General features: G+C 54.8%; 1 protein-coding gene across 8 annotated transcripts in view; it reads left to right on the plus strand.

The window, feature by feature from the left end:
- Positions 1 to 20,110, plus strand: part of Unc13a (unc-13 homolog A) — a 49,016-nt gene that overhangs the window by 18,128 nt on the left and 10,778 nt on the right. For 2 of the 8 annotated variants that reach the window (XM_041674691.1, XM_041674695.1), the window contains exons 12-37: positions 507 to 553; positions 1,024 to 1,102; positions 1,237 to 1,242; positions 1,523 to 1,594; positions 1,704 to 1,923; positions 3,019 to 3,246; positions 3,746 to 3,887; positions 4,002 to 4,171; positions 4,263 to 4,378; positions 5,436 to 5,599; positions 6,069 to 6,219; positions 6,830 to 6,898; positions 7,107 to 7,196; positions 9,395 to 9,529; positions 10,501 to 10,634; positions 12,149 to 12,234; positions 12,342 to 12,468; positions 12,981 to 13,077; positions 13,305 to 13,448; positions 14,927 to 15,010; positions 15,786 to 15,863; positions 16,004 to 16,092; positions 16,419 to 16,571; positions 18,006 to 18,129; positions 18,467 to 18,472; positions 19,863 to 19,901. In XM_041674691.1, the coding sequence (XP_041530625.1) occupies positions 507 to 553; positions 1,024 to 1,102; positions 1,237 to 1,242; positions 1,523 to 1,594; positions 1,704 to 1,923; positions 3,019 to 3,246; positions 3,746 to 3,887; positions 4,002 to 4,171; positions 4,263 to 4,378; positions 5,436 to 5,599; positions 6,069 to 6,219; positions 6,830 to 6,898; positions 7,107 to 7,196; positions 9,395 to 9,529; positions 10,501 to 10,634; positions 12,149 to 12,234; positions 12,342 to 12,468; positions 12,981 to 13,077; positions 13,305 to 13,448; positions 14,927 to 15,010; positions 15,786 to 15,863; positions 16,004 to 16,092; positions 16,419 to 16,571; positions 18,006 to 18,129; positions 18,467 to 18,472; positions 19,863 to 19,901 (2,850 nt within the window). The remainder of the gene's footprint in view (positions 1 to 506; positions 554 to 1,023; positions 1,103 to 1,236; positions 1,243 to 1,522; positions 1,595 to 1,703; positions 1,924 to 3,018; positions 3,247 to 3,745; positions 3,888 to 4,001; positions 4,172 to 4,262; positions 4,379 to 5,435; positions 5,600 to 6,068; positions 6,220 to 6,829; positions 6,899 to 7,106; positions 7,197 to 9,394; positions 9,530 to 10,500; positions 10,635 to 12,148; positions 12,235 to 12,341; positions 12,469 to 12,980; positions 13,078 to 13,304; positions 13,449 to 14,926; positions 15,011 to 15,785; positions 15,864 to 16,003; positions 16,093 to 16,418; positions 16,572 to 18,005; positions 18,130 to 18,466; positions 18,473 to 19,862; positions 19,902 to 20,110) is intronic. The other 6 variants (XM_041674692.1, XM_041674699.1, XM_041674694.1 and 3 more) reach the window with 3 other exon arrangements.

Raw genomic sequence — 20,110 nt, forward strand, 5'->3', positions numbered from 1 at the left:
ACCACATGGAAGCTCATATCTGTCTATGGCTCTGGTTATAAGGGACCCAACGTCCTCTTCTGGCCTCTGTGGACACTAGACACACATGTGGTACACAGACAGATGCAGACAAGACATCCATGCACATAAAAATAAACATAATTTAAAAAAGATTAGAGATGTTTAGCTGGATGTTATGGCATAGGACTGTCATCGCAGCATTTGAGAGGCTGAGGCAGGGGGATTGCAGTTCAAGGTCAGTGGGAGCTACCTAGTAAAACCTGGTCAAAAAATAAAATAAAAAAGAGCCCAACGAGACTCTATGGGAAAATGATGTCACAAGTTCAGGGCTGACAGATGATGTTTGATTGACAGGTGCTCTGTGTCTTGCAGCCTGCTTTACAGACTTGAGCCCGGAAAGCCTGGGGGTACAGAGGAGGTGCAGGACTGGCTTTCCTAACTCCTCACCCACGTGGGAGTAGAGGGGCGACCCCACTGACCACTGCGTCTGTCTGTCTTTCCTGCAGGCACGAGGAGAAGGAGAGATGTCCAAGTCCCTGTGGTTCAAAGGCGGGTGAGTAGGGAGAGCATCCTGAATATGGGGAAATTTTTCTTTCTTTGGTTTTGGTTTTTGCAAGACAAGGTTTCTCTGTGTAACAGTGCTGGATGTCCTTGAACTCACTCTGTAGACCAGGCTGGCCTCAAACTTAGAGACCCGCCTGCCTCAGCCTGCCGGGTGCTGGGATTAAAGACGTGTCACTACAGCTAGCAACTATTATTATTTGAATGGGGTCTCGCTGTGCCTAGGCAGTCCTCCAGCCTCAGCCTTTTGAGTTACTGCCTGTTTAATCCTGTAAGGGTTGCCAGTCTATGCCAACCTACCCATAAGAGAACCGGCAGCCCAAACAATCACCCTTAGGTGTGGGTTGAAGTGCTTCTTCATTAGCCAGGCAGCTGAACTCTCAGCGCAGGGGAAGGTCAAGGGTCCTGCCTGCCCTTCCCAGCAACGGGCCTGGGTGCTCACTCTCCCTGTGTGTCTTGCAGCCCAGGAGGTGGCCTCATCATCATTGACAGTATGCCGGACATCCGGAAACGGAAGCCCATTCCCCTCGTGAGCGATCTGGTGAGCAGTGGGACCATTGTGAGCAGTGTGCGACCTGTACAACTGCCTGTGGTGGTCCTGAGGCCAGGGACTGCCCAGGCAGGCCTCGGGACTAATGTAGCCTGATTTCCATCCCCATGCTTCCGGGACCCCAGGCTATGGTGAGTGATGGTGAGGGGGGGGGGGAAGGAGGGTCTCTCCCCAGACAGCGTCCCCCCTCCCCCGCACCGAGTGAGTCCCACTTCACGGGCAGGAGAGCAGGTGTTCTCATGCTCCAGCTGAGAGTTTTGCTCAGTGCTTGGCTGGTGTCTCCCAAGTCCCGCATTCTGGGTGTGTGAAGTTCACTTTCCAGGATTCCCTAGGACACCTGCCCCGTCATGCGACCTCGCTTGTGCCACCCGCATTGCATTCACACACTCACTGGTGACCTTCCCGCCACAGTCACTGGTCCAGTCACGGAAGGCAGGCATCACCTCCGCCTTGGCTTCCAGCACGTTGAACAACGAGGAGCTGGTGAGTTGGGGGTGGGGTGGGCCCTAGGTGTGCCCCTGTGGCGATAGAGGAGCAGGGCGTGGGACTGGCGTGGGACACCCTAGCCCCACGCGGCCCTCGTTCCCTGCAGAAAAACCACGTTTACAAGAAGACCCTACAAGCCTTAATCTACCCCATCTCCTGCACCACGCCGCACAACTTCGAGGTGTGGACGGCCACCACGCCCACCTACTGCTACGAGTGCGAGGGGCTGCTGTGGGGCATCGCGCGGCAGGGCATGCGCTGCACCGAGTGTGGCGTTAAGTGCCATGAGAAGTGCCAGGACCTGCTCAACGCCGACTGCCTGCAGCGTGAGGGGCGGGGCCACGTGGGGAGGGTGGGCGGGGCCACGTGGGGAGGGTGGGCGGGGCCACGTGGGGAGGGTGGGCGGGGCCGCATGGGGCGGGCAGGCGGGGCCCCAGAGGAGAGGGAAGGGCCAGGCCTGGTGTGAGCTGAGGGGAAATGGATAGGCTGCAGAGGGCGAATCGTGGGCGTGGCAAGGCCAGGCAGTTTAGAGTCCAGCAGACTGAGAAACAGTGGGCGTGGTTTGGTGGGCGGAACTTAAGCTAGGAGAGGGGCTCCAAGGGCTTTTGCGAAGCGATTCTCAACCTGTGGGTTACGACCCTTTCTGGGGGTCGCGTATCAGATATCAGATATTTATATTATGACTCATAACAGCAACAAAATAATTTTATGGTTGGGGTCACCACAACATGAGAAACTATTAAAGGGTTTCGCAGCGTTAGGAAGGTTGAGCATAAGGCTGCAGGAGTGGAGAGGAGCTGAGGCGGTAGAGGGTGCTGGTCTGCGCAGGGGCTTTTGGGTGAGAAAGGCACATCTGCCCTACAACTGTGTCTTAGGGGTGAGGGAATTGAAGGCTGGTCAGCAAAGTGTGCACGATCTGACAGGCGGGGCGGTGAGAGGAAGGCTGTGCGTGAGTGTGCTCAGGCAGTGATGGATCGGTGACAGTAGAGGGAGGGAGCGCGGCTTGGGTAGGGTGTGGCTTGGAGGGGTGCATCGCAGAGGGGTGTGCCCTCAGTTGGCAGAGACTCTGTAGGTGTGGAGGGAGCGCAGCTTGGGTAGGGTGTGGCTTGGAGGGGTGCATCGCAGAGGGGTGTGCCCTCAGTTGGCCTCAGACACGGGCAGAGACTTTGTGTAGGTGTGGCTCACTGTGAGGTCAGGGCCCCAGACTCAGTGGACAGGGAATATAGAGTGTATCTCGGGGCGATGCCTTGGGCGAGGCGCAGAGGTGGGCGGAGACTCAAGGGAATTGGCTCTGGGATGGCAGGAGACTAGGCGGTAAGTGGCCAAGTCAGAGTAGCCTCAGAGGGCGTAGTATAGCCAGAGGAGGGCCTGTGGGGGCTGACCTGGGTGGAGGGTTGGAGGCATCTGCGTCCCGTCCGCAGGGGCGGCCGAGAAGAGCTCCAAGCACGGTGCGGAAGACCGCACGCAGAACATCATCATGGTGCTGAAGGACCGCATGAAGATCCGCGAGCGCAACAAGCCCGAGATCTTCGAGCTGATCCAGGAGATCTTCGCCGTCACCAAGAGTGCCCACACACAGCAGATGAAGGCTGTCAAGCAGAGCGTGCTGGACGGCACGTCCAAATGGTCAGCCAAAATCAGCATCACAGGTGCGCATGCGCAGACAGCCCCCCCCCCCCCCCCCAGGTAACCAAGGGTTGCATGGAAGCAGAATACAGAGGGAAGGCTCCGGCTTGAGGACCTCAGGGAAGCGTCTTCTCATATTCATACGAAAGTGGCCCCACCCATGGCTCATAAATGGGTGGGTGGATAGGGGTGCATGCTTGCCTATCAATGGATGGGTAGGTGGATGAGAGGAAGAGGGGAGATAGATGGGTGAGCGGGTGGGTGAGTAAGTTGATGGTGGTGGGTGGGTGGGTGGTGAAGAGAAGGCTGGGTAGCTGCAGAACTGAACATGCGGATGAATGACAGGAGAGAGGGACGGGTGGGTTGATAGGTGCACACATCAGCTTGCGGGTCTGTGGCAACTCTCTAGCAAGACTAGCTGGGCTGTCTCTGTGGCTGGCCCGTGCACAGGCCTCCTGGGCATGTGCTAGTGACTTCTTGGCAAGTTCCCCTCTTGAAAGCACATTGTGCCGTGTCTTCCAGTGGTGTGTGCCCAGGGTTTGCAGGCCAAGGACAAGACAGGATCCAGTGATCCCTATGTCACTGTCCAGGTTGGGAAGACCAAGAAAAGGACAAAAACCATCTATGGGAACCTCAACCCGGTGTGGGAAGAGAATTTCCACTTGTGAGTGACTGGCTGGGTCCCCAGCTCCAAACTAGGCTGGCTTCTGGGCCAAGTCATAGGGGCCTCTGAAGCAGGACCCAGGGCACCAGCCCTTCAATCTGACTCCCCACACAGTGAGTGCCACAACTCCTCTGACCGGATCAAAGTGCGTGTCTGGGATGAAGACGATGACATCAAGTCCCGCGTGAAGCAGAGGTTTAAGAGGGAGTCGGATGACTTCCTAGGGCAGACGATCATCGAGGTGCGGACACTCAGTGGCGAGATGGATGTGTGGTACAATCTGGGTGAGTGAGGGCAGGCTCAGGGGAGCTCGACAGTCAGGGGGGCTGCAGACCAGGTTCCCTGGAACCTCCTCATGTCCCTCACCACCCACAGACAAGAGAACAGACAAGTCGGCCGTGTCAGGGGCCATTCGGCTTCACATCAGTGTGGAGATCAAAGGGGAGGAGAAGGTGGCACCCTACCATGTCCAGTACACCTGTCTGCATGAGGTAAGCCCCCATCCTCCAGTGCCAAGAGACAGACAGTTGGCTCCTTCATCACCATGCCTGCCACCCTTCCTCCCAGACACACTGTGCCTCACAGGGCTCCCTTCACCTGAGACTCTCCTATGTGAGCACCAAGCCCCACCCAGGGATCCCTACCTGGCCTTCTGGGCGACTCTCACGGCCGCACTCCTAGCAGGCCCCAGAGATGAGCTCTCCCCTGTCCCCAGGTGGGGCTGCTCAATAAGTGCTGCGTAATGATTGGAACGAAGAAGATCAGTGGACTTGGGGATGATTGGGGTGTGGCTGAGGATGTGGTGGATTCGAATAGGTAGATGGGGTGGAGTTGGATGATCTTAGAAAGAAGGCGGGTGTTTGGGAGGACTTGGGAGTAGCTGGGATGCATGGAAAAGTGGATGATGGTGGAGAGAGATTGGGGTGGGTGGGTTGGTGGGTGGGTGGGTGGGTGGGTGGGTGGATGGGTGGGTGGGTGGATGGGTGGGTGGGTGGGTGGGTAGATGGGTGGGTGGGTAGATGGGTGGGTGGATGGATGGATGGGTGGATGGGTGGATAGGTGGATGGGTGGGTGGATAGGTGGGTGGGTGGGTAGATGGATGGGTGGGTGGGTGGGTGGATAAGTGGGTGGGTGGGTAGGTGGATGGGTGGGTGGATAGGTGGGTGGGTGGGTAGATGGATGGGTGGGTGGGTGGGTGAGTAGATGGATGGGTGGGTGGATGGATGGATGGGTGGATGGATGGATGGGTGGGTGGGTGGTGAGTAGATGGATGGGTGGGTGAGTGGGTGAGTAGATGGATGGGTGGGTGAGTGGGTGGGTGGATGAATGGGTGGGTGGGTGGGTGGATGGAAGGATGGATGGGTTGATAGGTGGGGTATGGATGGATGGATGAGCAGATGGGTGTGTGGGTAGATGGGTGTAAATGTGAAACCTGGTGATGAGGAGGAGGATGGTGCCAGCACATGGTTGAGTGACTGGAAGGATGGGTTAAGTGAATTTGTCCTCTGGGCTCCTCCTCATTCCTGGTATCCTGTGTCTCTGATGCAGAACCTGTTCCACTTTGTGACGGATGTGCAGAACAATGGTGTGGTGAAGATCCCTGATGCCAAAGGTGACGATGCCTGGAAAGTTTACTATGATGAGACGGCCCAGGAGATCGTGGACGAGTTTGCCATGCGCTATGGCGTGGAGTCCATCTACCAAGCCATGACGTGAGGGCACAGTGGATGGGCGGGTGTCTGGGGCGACACTGGAGATCTGGGGAGAGGAGTGTCTCGTATCTCTGGCAGTTATCAAGATGCCTGTATTAGAAGGTGTGGCCAGGGAGTTGGAGAGAGGTAGAAAGATGTGGTGCCCAGGCAAACCGATGGAGAAGGGCCAGGAAATGGCCCATTCCTGAGGCATCAGCTCTTGGGACTGAAACAGAAGGATCAGGAACTCAGGGTCATTCATGGCTACCTATTGAGTTTTAATCCAGCCTGGAATATATGAGACCCTATCTCAAAAGTTAAATTAAAAAACATGGAAGAAAGGGCACAGATATTACCTGGACTCTAAGGGCAGAGCCAGGCCAAGGGGAAGCTATGGGAAGAGGAGCTGACTCCCAGGTGGTATCTTGGAGTTCTAGGGACCCCACAGTCTTGGTTCCCAGACTCAGTGCATCCCGCTTTCACCTGCCAGCCACTTTGCCTGCCTCTCCTCCAAGTACATGTGCCCTGGGGTACCCGCTGTCATGAGCACCCTGCTTGCCAACATCAATGCCTACTACGCACACACTACCGCCTCCACCAACGTGTCTGCCTCCGACCGCTTCGCCGCCTCCAACTTTGGGGTCAGTCTCAGGGGCAGGGCTGGACACAATTCCTGTGTGCCTCTGCCCCGTGCTTATCTGCCTTAGAACCTCAGTGTGCTTGGCTGTGAGGATGGAATCAGACGTTAGGAGCGGGCGGAGTGCTTGTGTGTGGTGGGACAGTGGAAAGAGCGCCGGTAGCTCAGTGCTTGCCTAGGATGGATGAGGCTCTGGTCTCCATCCCCAGCACCAGGCAAAGCGAGCATGGTGACATACCTGTTTGTCATCCCAGCTCTCAGGAGGCTGAGGCAGGAGGATTTCCAAGTCCAACTCAGCCTGGGACACAGGGACTCTGTGCCAAAAAACTAGAAAGAGGGGCTGGAGAAATGATTCAGCAGTTAAGAGCACTGGCTGCTCTTCTAGAGGCACTAGTTCAGCACCCACATGGTGACTCACGACAAATATGATGGGAGCTGATGCCCTCTTCTGCCATGCAGGCAAACATGCAGATAGAGCACTCATATACAAACTGAATCTTTAAAGAACAACCTAGAAGAAATGGGGTTTGGCTGGGTGGTGATGCACTCAGATTCTCAACCAATGTTCAGTGAGACCCCCAGCCCCACCTCCACCCTCCTTCATCTTCACTTAGAAAGAGCGCTTCGTGAAGCTTCTGGATCAGCTACACAACTCCCTGAGGATCGACCTGTCCATGTACCGGGTGAGAGGCTCTTGTGCCCAAGTCTTCCACCCCTGAAACTTGTGTCCCTGGGAGGCAGTCACCCACAGGAGAGGGCCTGGGGACCCAGTGCAGCCTGCACAAGCTCCTGTGTCCCTGTGTGGACATCCCTGACCCAGTGTGCTGACACTGGGGGCTGTCACCGTGTCCCACTGTCTCTTGTCTCTCATCACACACCTGATGCCAACAGAACAACTTTCCAGCCAGCAGCCCCGAGCGGCTGCAGGACCTCAAGTCCACGGTGGACCTCCTCACCAGCATCACGTTCTTCCGGATGAAGGTGGGTGTCCCGCAGGCAGGCCCTGCCTGTCCTCACACAGCCTTGTGAAGAATCCTAGTGGTCTGTGCAGCTCTGGAGCTGCAAAGATTTATCCTGACCTCTCGGGAAGTCAAGCTATACTTGGAGCCGCAATAGGACAGTTCTGGAGGCTGGGGCCACAATAGGACAGCTCAGCCCTGTAGGGAAAGGTGTCCTGACTTGTCCGGAAGCCAGATTACCTGAAGTTGGGGTGCGGTGGGAAATGGTGTCCCCACAGGATATAGCAATCCTGCTCTGCTGCTGGAGAGCGGCTACACAGCTGAGTTCTCTGTTTGCTTTAGAGAACGTCCTAGCCGAGCTATCGCTTCTTCAGCCTAAGATGTTACTTCTTTTGCTAACACTCTGCTAAAGGGGAAGCCCCTGCAGAAATGTAGCAACCTTTCCAGGCTCCAGTGAAAGTTGTTACTTTTCCTGCTCAGCCTTGCTTAACCCTAAGGGAGCGTCCCCAGGCTCCAGTGAAAGTTGTTACTTTTCCTGCTCAGCCTTGCTTAACCCTAAGGGAGCGTCCCCAAAGGTTCTTCTGTTCAATTCTGCTCAGCCTTGCCTGGCCCCTAAGGGAGCATCTCAGCAAGGTTTCCTAGTGAATGAAGCCTGGGAGTCCGGGAGAGCCGCTGCCTCTGCCAGGGTGGTCAAACACAACCTCCTACTGAACAGGCAGAGGGACTTATATAGGGCTTCTTAGGGTGGAGTTTTCCCAGGGAGAAGAGGCATTGATTAGGTTTCTTGTTCAGGGGTTGGTTAGTTTAGTTGGTCAGGGGCAGAGATGGCTCTGATTTTAGGGCCAAACTGTGTTTCTTTCACTGATCCCGTTTAGCCTGTTGTCTCTAATCTTAGGGCCAGGGTACATTTCTTTCACTGGCTCTAATTCTAGGGACAAAGTGTGTGTCTTTTTTGTTGTTGTTTGTTTGTTTGTTTTGTTTTGTTTTTCAAGACAGGGTTTCGCTGTAGTTTTAGAGCCTGACATGGAACTAGCTCTTGTAGACCAGGCTGGTCTCGAATTCACAGAGATCCGCCTGCTTCTGCCTCCCGAGTGCTGGGATTAAAGGCTTCAAGGTGTGTTTCTTTGGCACTGGTTTCAGACTCAGGACTAAAGTTCTGGGTTCAGGGATAAGATGTTTCTTTCCCTGGCCCTTTTACCTACAGTTTGACTGTGGCCACTGCTACAATCTGCCCTTAAACACACAGTGGGGGCCAGCAGCATGGTGAGTGGACGCTGGCCACCAAGGCTGAGGATGTGAGTTCAGTTTCCTGGGTCCACAGGTGGAGGGTGAGAACTGACTCTCACAGGTTGTCCTCTGACCTGCACATGTATGTGCACACACCACACCATAAACAGACCACACACATCACACACACATATACACACACCACACACACATATACACACCACACACACATATACACACACCACACATACACACACACCACACCATAAACAGACCACACACATCACACACACATAGACACACCACACACACCACACACACACCACACACACCATAAACACACTACACACACATATACACACCACACACACACCACACACACCATAAACACACTACACATATATACACACCACACACACACCACACACACCATAAACATACTACACATATATACACACCACACACACACCACACACACCATAAACACACTACACACACATATACACACCACACACACCACACACACACCACACACACCATAAACATACCACACACACATATACACACCACACACACCACACACACACACACCACACATACTCACACATACCACACACACCACATACACCATAAACACACACACTATACACATACACACACCACATACACACCACACATACATACCACACACCATTGCACACCACACACACACCACACACACCACACACCACACACACACCATACACACACACACACCATACACACACACACCACACACACACACCACACACACACACACACCTTTAACCGCAGCACTCAGGAAGCAGAGGCAGGGGATCTCTGGCAGGTGGAGGCCAGGGTGGTCTACAGATCAAGACAGATAAATCATAAACAGCTAGAACATTGTGGGAAAACCCGCCAGGCAGTCAACACACGGCAACATCAGGGTGTCGCTGTCCTGGCCGTCCTCACCGGGCCTGCCTCTGCCTTCAGGTTCAGGAGCTGCAGAGCCCCCCACGTGCCAGCCAGGTGGTGAAGGACTGCGTGAAGGCCTGCCTCAACTCTACCTACGAGTACATCTTCAACAACTGCCACGAGCTGTATGGGCGCGAGTACCAGACGGACCCGGTGAGGCCTGCACGGGTCTCCTGCTCGGGTGTCAGGGACCACACTATTCTTAGGCCCTCGGGATTTTCTTCTGGGATTTGGGGTTAGGAGTCACATATCAGGACCATGGAGTGGTCTGAATAAGAAAAAACGTGTTTGGTGCCCTCCAATTGAAGGCTTAGCACCGAGCACACAGTAGGCCCTCAAGAACGTGCTTGGTGAGTTTGGGTTAAAGCCTCAAGACTAGGAGAGTCTCCATTTGTGCAAGGTTCAGTGATCAGGGTCTGGAGAGATGGCTCAGTGGTTAAGAGCGCTCACTGCTCTTCCAGAGGACACAGCACCCACCCACCCAGCCCTTGCATCCACCTCCAGCTCTACTCCTGGTCCCCTTGGGCACCCTACTGCACACGTGCACATACAGACAAGCAGACATCCACATAAAATAAAATATCTTTAAAAGAAAAGAGAAACTTGAGGGCTGGTAAGAGGGCTCCGAGGACGTAGCCTGGTTGCCTGCGGTGTGTCCCTGGGGCCCACATGGTAGAAGAAGCTGTCCTCTGACCTAGCATGCTGTAGGACACATGCCCACCCTGACACATACAAAAGTAAATAAGACATAAACAACAATGCTGACCGTCAGGCATGGTGCTGCCTCCTCAGGCCCGGCCCTCAGGATGCTGAGACACGAGATGGACAGTTCCAGGCCAGCCTGGGCTACATCTCCAGCCTCTATCTCAGGAAAGAAAAGGAAACACCGGCTTAAGTTGAATTTCTTTTTAGTTTATTTGTTTGTTTGCAGTGAGGGTCCTATGTAGCCCAGGTTGGCTTCGGCTGTAGTAGAGGATGACGGCCGCAGCCTCTAGGTCCAGCATGCACCAGCTGGCCCGCACTTATTGCTTGCTTTCTTTGCAGCCTGAGGCAGCAGTCTGCCCTGGTCTCCCTGGCTCCCGCCCACACCAGCTTCTCAGCAGCGTCTCCTTTGCCCCTTTCAGGCCAAGAAGGGGGAGGTCCCCCCCGAGGAGCAGGGCCCCAGCATCAAGAACCTGGACTTCTGGTCCAAGCTGATCACACTCATCGTGTCCATCATCGAGGAGGATAAGAATTCCTACACGCCATGCCTCAACCAGTGAGTGCAAGCTGAGGCCATGTGTGGCCCTTCAGCAGTGTGTGACTGGGTCCTTGGTCCCAGAGTGACACTGGTCCCATTCTGACAGCTCAAAATGTGTGTGTGTGCGTGTGAGGGGGGGGGGGGGGGCATATGGCTTTCTTTTTACTTTTTTTTAAACACAGGACTTTCTTTTTATTTGAAATGACTTACTTATTTTTATTTTATGTGCATTGGTGTTTTGGCTGGATTATATCAGTGTGAGAGTGTTAGATTCCCTGGAACTGTTATTACCAACAGTTGTGAGCTCCACGTGGGAATTGAACTCAGGACCTCTGGAAGAGCAGTCAGTGCTCTTAACCGCTGAGCCATCTCTCCAGCCCTCTTCTGGCCTCACACTCACTGTGTAGCCCAGGTTGACCCCTGCCTGGGTCTCCTGAGAAGAAGGAGGACAGGCCTGAGATGCAGGTCCTATGGAATTTAGCGTCTGATCACACAAACTTAACTGTATATGTGTTTACAGATGGGGTGTGAACTTCAACATTTTTTTTAGTGAAAATTTTATTTGGGGCACTGGTAGCACACACCATAAATCCCAGCCTTTGGGAGGCAGAGGCAGCCTCTGGGAGTTCAAGGCCAGCCCGGTCTACAGAGATAGTTCTAGGACAGCCTAGACTGTTATACAATGAAACCCTGTCTCAAAAAAGCAAAAATATTTTCTTAAATTTTACTTTATTTTAACAAATATTGCCCTTTCATATATTTGGGTGTTATGCCTGCGTGTTTGTGCCTGGTGTCTGTGGAGGCCAGAAGGGGGCGTTAGATCTCAGGAACTGGAGTTAGAGATGATTGTGAGTTACTGGGGGTGGTGGGACTTGAACCTGGGTCCTGTGTGTATGTGTATCATAGTCACAGGGCATTGTGGGAGTCGGTTCTCTCCCTCCACCATGAGGACTCTGGGGACTGAACCCAGGTCTTCGGCTTAGTGACAAGTCCCTTTACCACGGAGCTGTCCCACTGGCCTAGAAATGAGTTTTGATTTAGAATGCTGTGGCTACATGCCCAGCAAACACAAGTGGCCCAGCTGTCCATGAGGCTAGCAGGAGGATCTGGGTTCGAGTTTAAGGGTGGCCTTGGCAATGTGGAGCGACCATAAACAACAGACAAATCACACACAATTTTACACACGCAGTGTGCACAGTATTGTGTGCCGAGCAACTGTGTGGGAATGTGGGCACCGCATGGAGTGGCGTGGCCTATGTGAGATATTTATCAAATAGCTAAAGGAGGTATCAAGTCTGTTTCTTCCAAACTGAGTACTAGAGTGGGGTGGGGAAAGGGTGGATGGGTAGGTGAGTGGGGGTGGGAATGATGGGTAGGTGAGTGGGTAGGTGGATGAATCGTGAGCAGATAGATGGCTGACCCAATGGGTAGCTGAGCAGGCAGATGCTTTGGTGAGCTGAGACCCTCTGACCTGCAGCAGGAAGTCCAAGTGTTCCCTACCAGTTAGCTCAGGTTTCTCTGCCCTTTCCCAGGTTTCCGCAGGAACTGAATGTGGGAAAGATCAGCGCCGAGGTGATGTGGAGCCTGTTTGCTCAAGACATGAAGTACGCCATGGAGGGTGAGTCCGTGGGCCCAGGCTGGACCCTGGAGCCCCTGCTGGCGCGCGGCTGGAGCCCCGGGCCTCCGGGCTGAGTATGTGTACCCCCCCCCCCCCCCCCCCCGCAGAACACGACAAGCACAGGCTCTGCAAGAGCGCAGACTACATGAACCTGCACTTCAAGGTCAAGTGGCTGTACAATGAGTACGTGACCGAACTGCCCGCCTTCAAAGACCGCGTGCCCGAGTACCCGGCGTAAGTGCCTAGGAGGGCCGGACCCCAGCTCCCTGTTTCTCAGGACAGTGAACCTGACATCCACTGCATGGGGTGGTTCACGGATGGGGAAGAAGGAAGCCGCCATATTGAAACAAGCCGTGACTGAAATGTTTTTACTCTACAGAGGCTGAAAACTCCCTCTTCCCTCCTTCCCCTCCCCCTCCCCCCTCTTCACTCCTTCCCCTCTCCCTCTTCCCTCCTTCCTCTCCCCCTCTTCCCTCCTCTTTCCCATCTTCCTCCCCCTTCAGAGTCATCCTTACATACATAGTAAGGTACAATTTAAGGGTAGCTTGGGCTATTTAAATAACTGTATTAAAAAAACTTTAACCAAACTGAAATTACTGAAACCCAGTGTGGGTGGGAGTGGAAGCTGGGGACAGAATCCAGGGATTAAAGCCTGAACCTCATTACCACTTCAGAAGCAGGATCGGCAGCCGTAGGGCTGGCCATAGAGTCCTGAGGGGTGTCCCAGCCGAGCTGTTCTCTTCCAGGTGGTTCGAACCCTTCGTCATCCAATGGTTAGATGAGAATGAGGAGGTGTCCCGGGATTTCCTACATGGTGCGCTGGAGCGAGACAAGAAGGACGGGGTAAGGAGGCACTGACTGGGTGGTGGCCCGCGGTTGATGGTGTCCACTGTCCATGTCTTGCTTGTGGGTGCCCTCCTCCGCGCATCCTCCAGCCAAGGCCTCCACCGTCCTGGGGCCCAGACCGCCCCGGAGTTGATGCAGTGGTCCAGCTTGTCCCCGTCCTGCCCTCCCGGGGCCCACACTGCCCCGGAGCGGATGCTGTGGTCCAGCCTGTCCCCTTCCTGCAGTTCCAGCAGACATCGGAGCATGCCCTGTTCTCCTGCTCCGTGGTGGACGTCTTCTCCCAGCTTAACCAGAGCTTCGAGATCATCAAAAAGCTGGAGTGTCCTGACCCCCAGATCGTGGGCCACTACATGAGGCGCTTCGCTAAGGTGCGCAGGATCGGTGGCGTTGCCGGTAGGGGCGGGGCTGGGGTGATGTGGAGGTGAGCCTTGTCTAAAGTTAGGTTGCTCTCAGGGCTGTGGGAGAGGGAGACTGGCGCTGATATGGAAGTTGAGGGGCGGGGCCAGTTTTGCAGGAAAGCTTGATCCAGTGTATACAGGGCTCCAGAGTCATCCCCAGCGCCACAAAAAAGGAAAAACTAGGCAGGTGACAGAAGTAAACTGATAACTCTAGGGGAAACAAACAATCGAGGAGGAATGCTGTGGGGCTCAGTGAGTGAAGGTGCCTGCCATTAAGCGGAGCACTGGGGTCCTACCCCACCCATCCCTCAGATAGAGGGACTGGCTTCTACAAGTCTGTCCTACACAGGAGTCCTACCCCATCCCTCGGGTAGAGAGACTGGCTTCTACAAGTCTGTCCTACACAGGCACATGATTACACACATTCTCTCTCTCTCTCTCTCTCTCTCTCTCTCTCTCACACACACACACACACACACACACACACACACACACACACGCACACGCACACACAAACACCTATGTTGGGGAGGTGAGAACTGAGAGGCTGGGCGTACAGCTCAGTGGTGGAGAACTTGGATAGTGTGTGTGAGGCCCAGGGCTCTAATTCCCAGCACTACACAAAGAAAAGTTAAATAAAACAAAACAAAAATAAGCTAATGCAAAAAAAAAAAAAACAAAAAAAAAAAACAAAAAACAAAAACAAAAAAAAAAACCCAAAGCAATCATCAACCCAAGGAAATCAGAAAGTTGGGGAGGTGAGTGTTCCATTTCGGGCTAATGGACTTGGGCTGCAGGCCAGGTTCTGAGTTGCTGTGGGGATCTCCAATGTCAGAGCCCCCATATGCAGAGCTGGCTTTGGGTGACTTTGACTGGATAGTCACTTAGCTGGGGATTAAAGGCTGGTGTCTGGATTCCACGTGGGATCAGGTCACGCTGGTGATCAGGAGATTAATACCTCTGTTGGTTCCTTCGAAGCCGAGCAGAGCTCATGGACGGTGGTGGAGCCTATATTTAACACAGACCAGGGCAGCAAGGTCAGGAGTTTGAGGCCAACCTCAGTCACGCAGCCAGACCTCATCTCAAAAACAAAAAACAAGCCGGGCGGTGGTGGCGCACGCCTTTAATCCCAGCACTCAGGAGGCAGAAGCAGGCGGATCTCTGTGAGTTCGAGACCAGCCTGGTCTACAGAGCTAGTTCCAGGACAGGCTCCAAAACCACAGAGAAACCCTGTCTCGAAAAACCAACCCCCCCAAAAAAACAAACAAACAAACAAACAAACACAAACACCCAGGAGCTATTGCAGAGCAAACAAGCCCCTGGGGGAGGGGCTGTCCTCTGACGTGCTGTGCTGCACCAAGTCACCCCGTCTGCAGTAGATGTTGTTGGTGCCTGGTGACCCGGGTTCCCCAGACCACAGTCCCTCTCACCCGTGTCTGTGTCCTCAGACCATCAGCAACGTGCTTCTGCAGTACGCCGACATCGTCTCCAAGGACTTCGCCTCCTACTGTTCCAAGGAGAAAGAGAAAGTGGTGACCGGGGACTCCTGCCCCATCCTGCCCTGCCCCAGCCCTCCTCACCCCACTCAGCTTCCCTTAGGGTTCAAGGGTCCCTTCCTACCCCAAGATATGACACAAGGTTTAGGGCACCAAATTCTGCTGAGGGACATAGACAAGTGTGCTTGAGTATGTTTGTGTGAACCTGCACAGTCTGTCTGGGCCTGATAGTGTGCGGTTTGGTGGTGGTGATTTGGTGGTTGGATTTTTAAGACAAGCTCTCAAAATGGAGTCCAGGCTGGATTTGAGCTTCCCACATACCCCAGGTTAGCCTCAGTCTTGCTATATAGGCCAAGGTGGCCTCCAATTCACTGTGTAGCCCAGGCTGGCCCGGTCCTCTGTCCCCACCTTCTAAGAGCTGGGGTGACAACTGTGTCCCTCTGTTCCCAACTGTCTAGCTGTGCTGAGGACTGGGTCGTGAATGGCTCATGTCTGTGTCTGAGCCTGTGAGTCTGGGGGAGTCCCGTGTGTGCCCGCGAGGGTGAGGACATGCTCCCCCATGTGTCGCTGAGTGTTTTTAGTGGAGCCGTTAGGGTGTAGATCAGCAGTGTCAGCAGAGACAGGAGGACCCTGAGGACTTCCCACTCCTCTGTGGTACCCACGCCCGGCATGTGTCCCAGGGTGATGCTCTTGTAGTCTCCCCGATCTGACCCAAGGGACCATACCCCAGCTCATGCATGTCCAGGGACCCCAGTTCCCTGATCCCCAGGAGGTGGTGGGGAGTCGCCAGCCTGATTCTCACTCTTCCCAGCCCTGCATCCTCATGAACAACACGCAGCAGCTGCGGGTCCAACTGGAGAAGATGTTTGAGGCGATGGGTGGGAAGGAGGTGAGTGATGGGGTGGTCTAGGACTGAGATCCTGGACAGCAGGCTTGGCTGCCTGTGCCTCAGTTTCCTTCCCAGCCCCTCAGACAACTTCCCAGGGGCATGAGAAAGCAGGGATGCGTTAAGGCTCTTGCTCCCCTCAGCTGGACGCCGAGGCCAGTGGCACCCTGAAGGACCTGCAGGTGAAACTCAACAGCGTCCTGGATGAGCTCAGCCACGTGTTCGCCACCAGGTGAGGGGCATCTCTGGGGTGGAGACCCATGAGCAGGGACGACCCGAGCCTTGGGTGTCTTCTACTCATTTCATACCAGGGACAGAGTTAAGGCTCAGTCAGGGGAACTGGGAGCTCAGATCCGCTTTCTCACAGCCTGGCAGTGAGGCTTGGGTGAGTTGCTTACCAGTTTGACCATAGTGGACAGCAGTGATGACATCACCAGCAGCTGGATGTCCACGTACAGGCATCTCGGGCGGGACAATGTTATTGTGTGCCTTCACTCGGGTGCTGGGGACAGGGACCCAGGCCAGAGCCAGGTCGAGACCTCTCCACTGTGCCCACAGCTTCCAGCCACACATAGAGGAGTGTGTCAAACAGATGGGTGACATCCTGAGCCAGGTAAAAGGCACAGGCAACGTGCCCGCCAGTGCCTGCAGCAGTGTGGCCCAGGATGCTGACAACGTACTACAGCCAATTATGGACCTGCTGGACAGCAAGTGAGGATGGAGCCAGGAGGGCTGGGGGGACAGACATGTGTATCTGTAAATAGCAAAGGCCTGTTGCCACTCCTGTGGCTGGCACAAGATTGATGACATGAGGCAAGGCAGGCTGGCACAGAATACTTACCAGGGCTGGGAAGGAGAGATGCTTAAAAATACAGTGGACAGGTCCTTGTGTGTGAGGGATGGTGAGAGGTGTGTGTGTGGGGGGGGGATGGTGAGAGCTGTGTGTGTGTGTGTGTGTGTGTGAGGGACGGTGAGAGCTGTGTGTGTGTGTGTGTGTGTGTGAGGGACGGTGAGAGCTGTGTGTGTGTGTGTGAGGGACGGTGAGAGGTGTGTGTGTGTGTGTGTGTGTGTGTGTGTGAGGGACGGTGAGAGCTGTGTGTGTGTGTGTGTGTGTGTGAGGGACAGTGAGAGCTGTGTGTGTGTGTGTGTGTGTGTGTGAGGGACAGTGAGAGCTGTGTGTGTGTGTGAGGGACAGTGAGAGCTGTGTGTGTGTGTGAGGGACAGTGAGAGCTGTGTGTGTGTGTGTGTGTGAGGGACAGTGAGAGCTGTGTGTGTGTGTGTGAGGGACAGTGAGAGCTGTGTGTGTGTGTGAGGGACAGTGAGAGCTGTGTGTGTGTGTGAGGGACAGTGAGAGCTGTGTGTGTGTGTGAGGGACGGTGAGAGCTGTGTGTGTGTGTGTGTGTGTGTGAGGGACAGTGAGAGCTGTGTGTGTGTGTGAGGGACGGTGAGAGCTGTGTGTGTGTGTGTGTGTGTGTGTGTGAGGGACAGTGAGAGCTGTGTGTGTGTGTGAGGGACAGTGAGAGCTGTGTGTGTGTGTGTGTGTGTGTGTGTGTGAGGGACAGTGAGAGCTGTGTGTGTGTGTGTGTGTGAGGGACGGTGAGAGCTGTGTGTGTGTGTGTGTGTGTGAGGGACAGTGAGAGCTGTGTGTGTGTGTGTGTGTGTGTGAGGGACGGTGAGAGCTGTGTGTGTGTGTGTGTGTGTGTGTGTGAGGGACGGTGAGAGGTGGGTGTGTGGAGCACTGACAGTTGGGTGAGCTGTGAATAGTGTTGGTGGATTTGGGGCTGTGATAGGTAGATTCGCTGGGAAATGTGTGCTGGCCACTGTCCCCTTCCTCCAGCCCACTAGTCATGTCATGAATTGTCTGGGCTTCACTCTGCTCACTTGTCCTCTTGCCCATCCTGTCTCTGTCCTTGTGTTCTCTGATCTCCCATCTCCCAGTGTTCTTCCATATTTTGCATCCTGGTGTGTCTTCCTTGAACACTGCGTAGCCACCCCGTTCACCCTGACATCCAGGCTTTTTCCCCAGACCCTTCTGTCTCCTTTCCCCCCACATACACCATGCATGGTCCCCCTGCCAGGTCGTGCCTGTGTGTGGAGGGAAGGGGCCTGGGTGGTCCTTCTCACTGACCCCAGCCTCACCCCCAGCCTCACCCTGTTTGCCAAAATCTGCGAGAAGACGGTTCTGAAGCGCGTGCTGAAGGAGCTGTGGAAGCTGGTGATGAACACCATGGAGAAGACCATCGTTCTGCCGCCGCTCACAGACCAGACGGTGAGGGTCTGCGCCCCGGACAGTGCACCTCCGGGGGGGTGGGCGAGGGTAATGACACCAGGGATCAGCAGGGTCACTCAGGTGTGTCTTCCAGGGGTGAAGATAAGGTGAAGGGCCCAGGGCTGGTGGCAGGATGCCCCTAGGTGGGCTTACAGGGGGAGGAGGGTGGAGAGGCCTCAGCCAGTTGCCTGTAGCTGGGAGCTGAGGACTCTCTGGGCAGGGCCAGGGCTGGGGGGTGTCAGTGCCTCAGTGTCCTCCCAACCACACTGGGCCCTCCCAGGGCCACTCACAGTGACTTATTCCCCTCTCCCCACCCTGCCCCCATTCCGGCTGGCAGATGATTGTAAGTAGAGAGCCGTTTGTCCATCTGTCTGTTCATCGTCGTCGGTCTTTCGCTGTGTGTCTGGACTGGGGCTACCCCCACCCTTCCAGTGCCCCCTCCTCCCCTCATCCTGACTTTGTATCTGTGTGCTGGGGGGTGGGCATTGAGAGGGGTGGGGCTGGGAGACCACGCCCCTCCCAGACTCAAAGCAGGGCTACATCCACATTGTCAGCCCACTCTGTCATGTCCAACCCTGTCCCTGTCCCTTAGATGGAAGCCACCCAGTCTCGGAAGCAGACAGAGGCAGGGGTGGGGTCTTCCCTTCTGCATGCAGTGTGCCTTCATGACTCCCCTAGTGCGCAACCACTAGTGCACACACCACTAGTGCACACTCCCCTAGTGCACACACTAGTGCTCACACCTGCACACCGGGAGGACCAGCTGGAGATGCAGCTGTCAGGCAGTCCGGGTGTCACTGCTTTGCCCAGACCTTGGCCTGGGAAGTGGATCTTCTTACCAGGATTCCGAGCTGTCAGAGTGGCAGGGAGGGATGGAGGCCTCCAAATGCTCCCCAGTGACTTGTGCACCTCAGAAAACCCATCTTCCACGCCCTTTGTGGGTCAGGCTAGGCCACTGTGACATTTTACTTTGTCCCAAGCTCACCTTGCCAGTGGGCACGACTTGGGTCTCTGTAGCCACCTCGTAGCATCATGCCAGTGCCCAGGTTACAGTTGTAGAAAGAGTGTAAAGGAATACATGATACTGATGGCTTGTGGCAGGTCACCTTTACGACAACCCTCTGAGGGAGGAGGTCTCAATCCAATCAATTTGATGAGGAAAACCAAGGCTGGGAGAGAGGCCACCTGGCTCAGGCCACAAGCATGTGCCAGAGATTTCTCGGATTCGGATCTGTCTCAGTGTGGAGTGGGGTGCTTCTGCTAACCTGGGATCAAGTGGGCTCCTTTGTACACCAAATGTAAATGGCTTATATTTTAACAGTGGCTTTTACCTTGGGCTTTCTCTGGTTCTGGCTCTCTTTTCTCCTGCTCCTCTTTCTCTCCCCTCCCCTCCCTTCCTTCATCTCTGTCCCCACTGCCCCTTCTTTCTCTCCCTTCTCTTCCCTGCTTCCCATCCTCCTCCACCTTCCTCCCTTTTTTTTCTTCCCTCTTTCTTCTTCCTTGTTTTCTGGCTTCCTCCTCCCCCTTCCTATTTAGTCCTCCCCTCCTCCCTTCCTTCTCCCTCAGGATCATACACCTTCTCTTCTTATTCCTCCCCTTCTTCCCCTCTCTTAAGAGTGCGCTCCCATAGGCCCCCAGCTTTCCCCAATCCCTAGCCAGTGCAGCCCCCAGTCCCCACATGGGTGAGTGTGATGTGCCTGGGTCCTGACCTTGCTGTGACATTGTCTCTGCAGGGCACCCTCTTGAGAAAACATGGCAAGGGCCTAGAAAAGGTAATGAGGGCCTTGGCTTGCCGGGGTCCCGGGTGTCCGGGTGAGAGTGCTCCTGCCGTTCATTCATGCAAAGGTCAGCTGAGGCCACGGTGGGAAGTGGCTCTTGATCTCGTCCTTAGGGACTGAGCTCAGATCATTCCCCAGAGTCAGGAATGTGTGTACCCAACTCCAGGCTCAGGTTCTTGTTGCTTTAATGGATGTTTACTGTA

This window comes from Microtus oregoni, unplaced genomic scaffold, assembly GCF_018167655.1.
Source record: "Microtus oregoni isolate MIOR12 unplaced genomic scaffold, Mior012 000025F_ref0000491, whole genome shotgun sequence".
Taxonomy (NCBI): Eukaryota; Metazoa; Chordata; class Mammalia; order Rodentia; family Cricetidae; genus Microtus; species Microtus oregoni.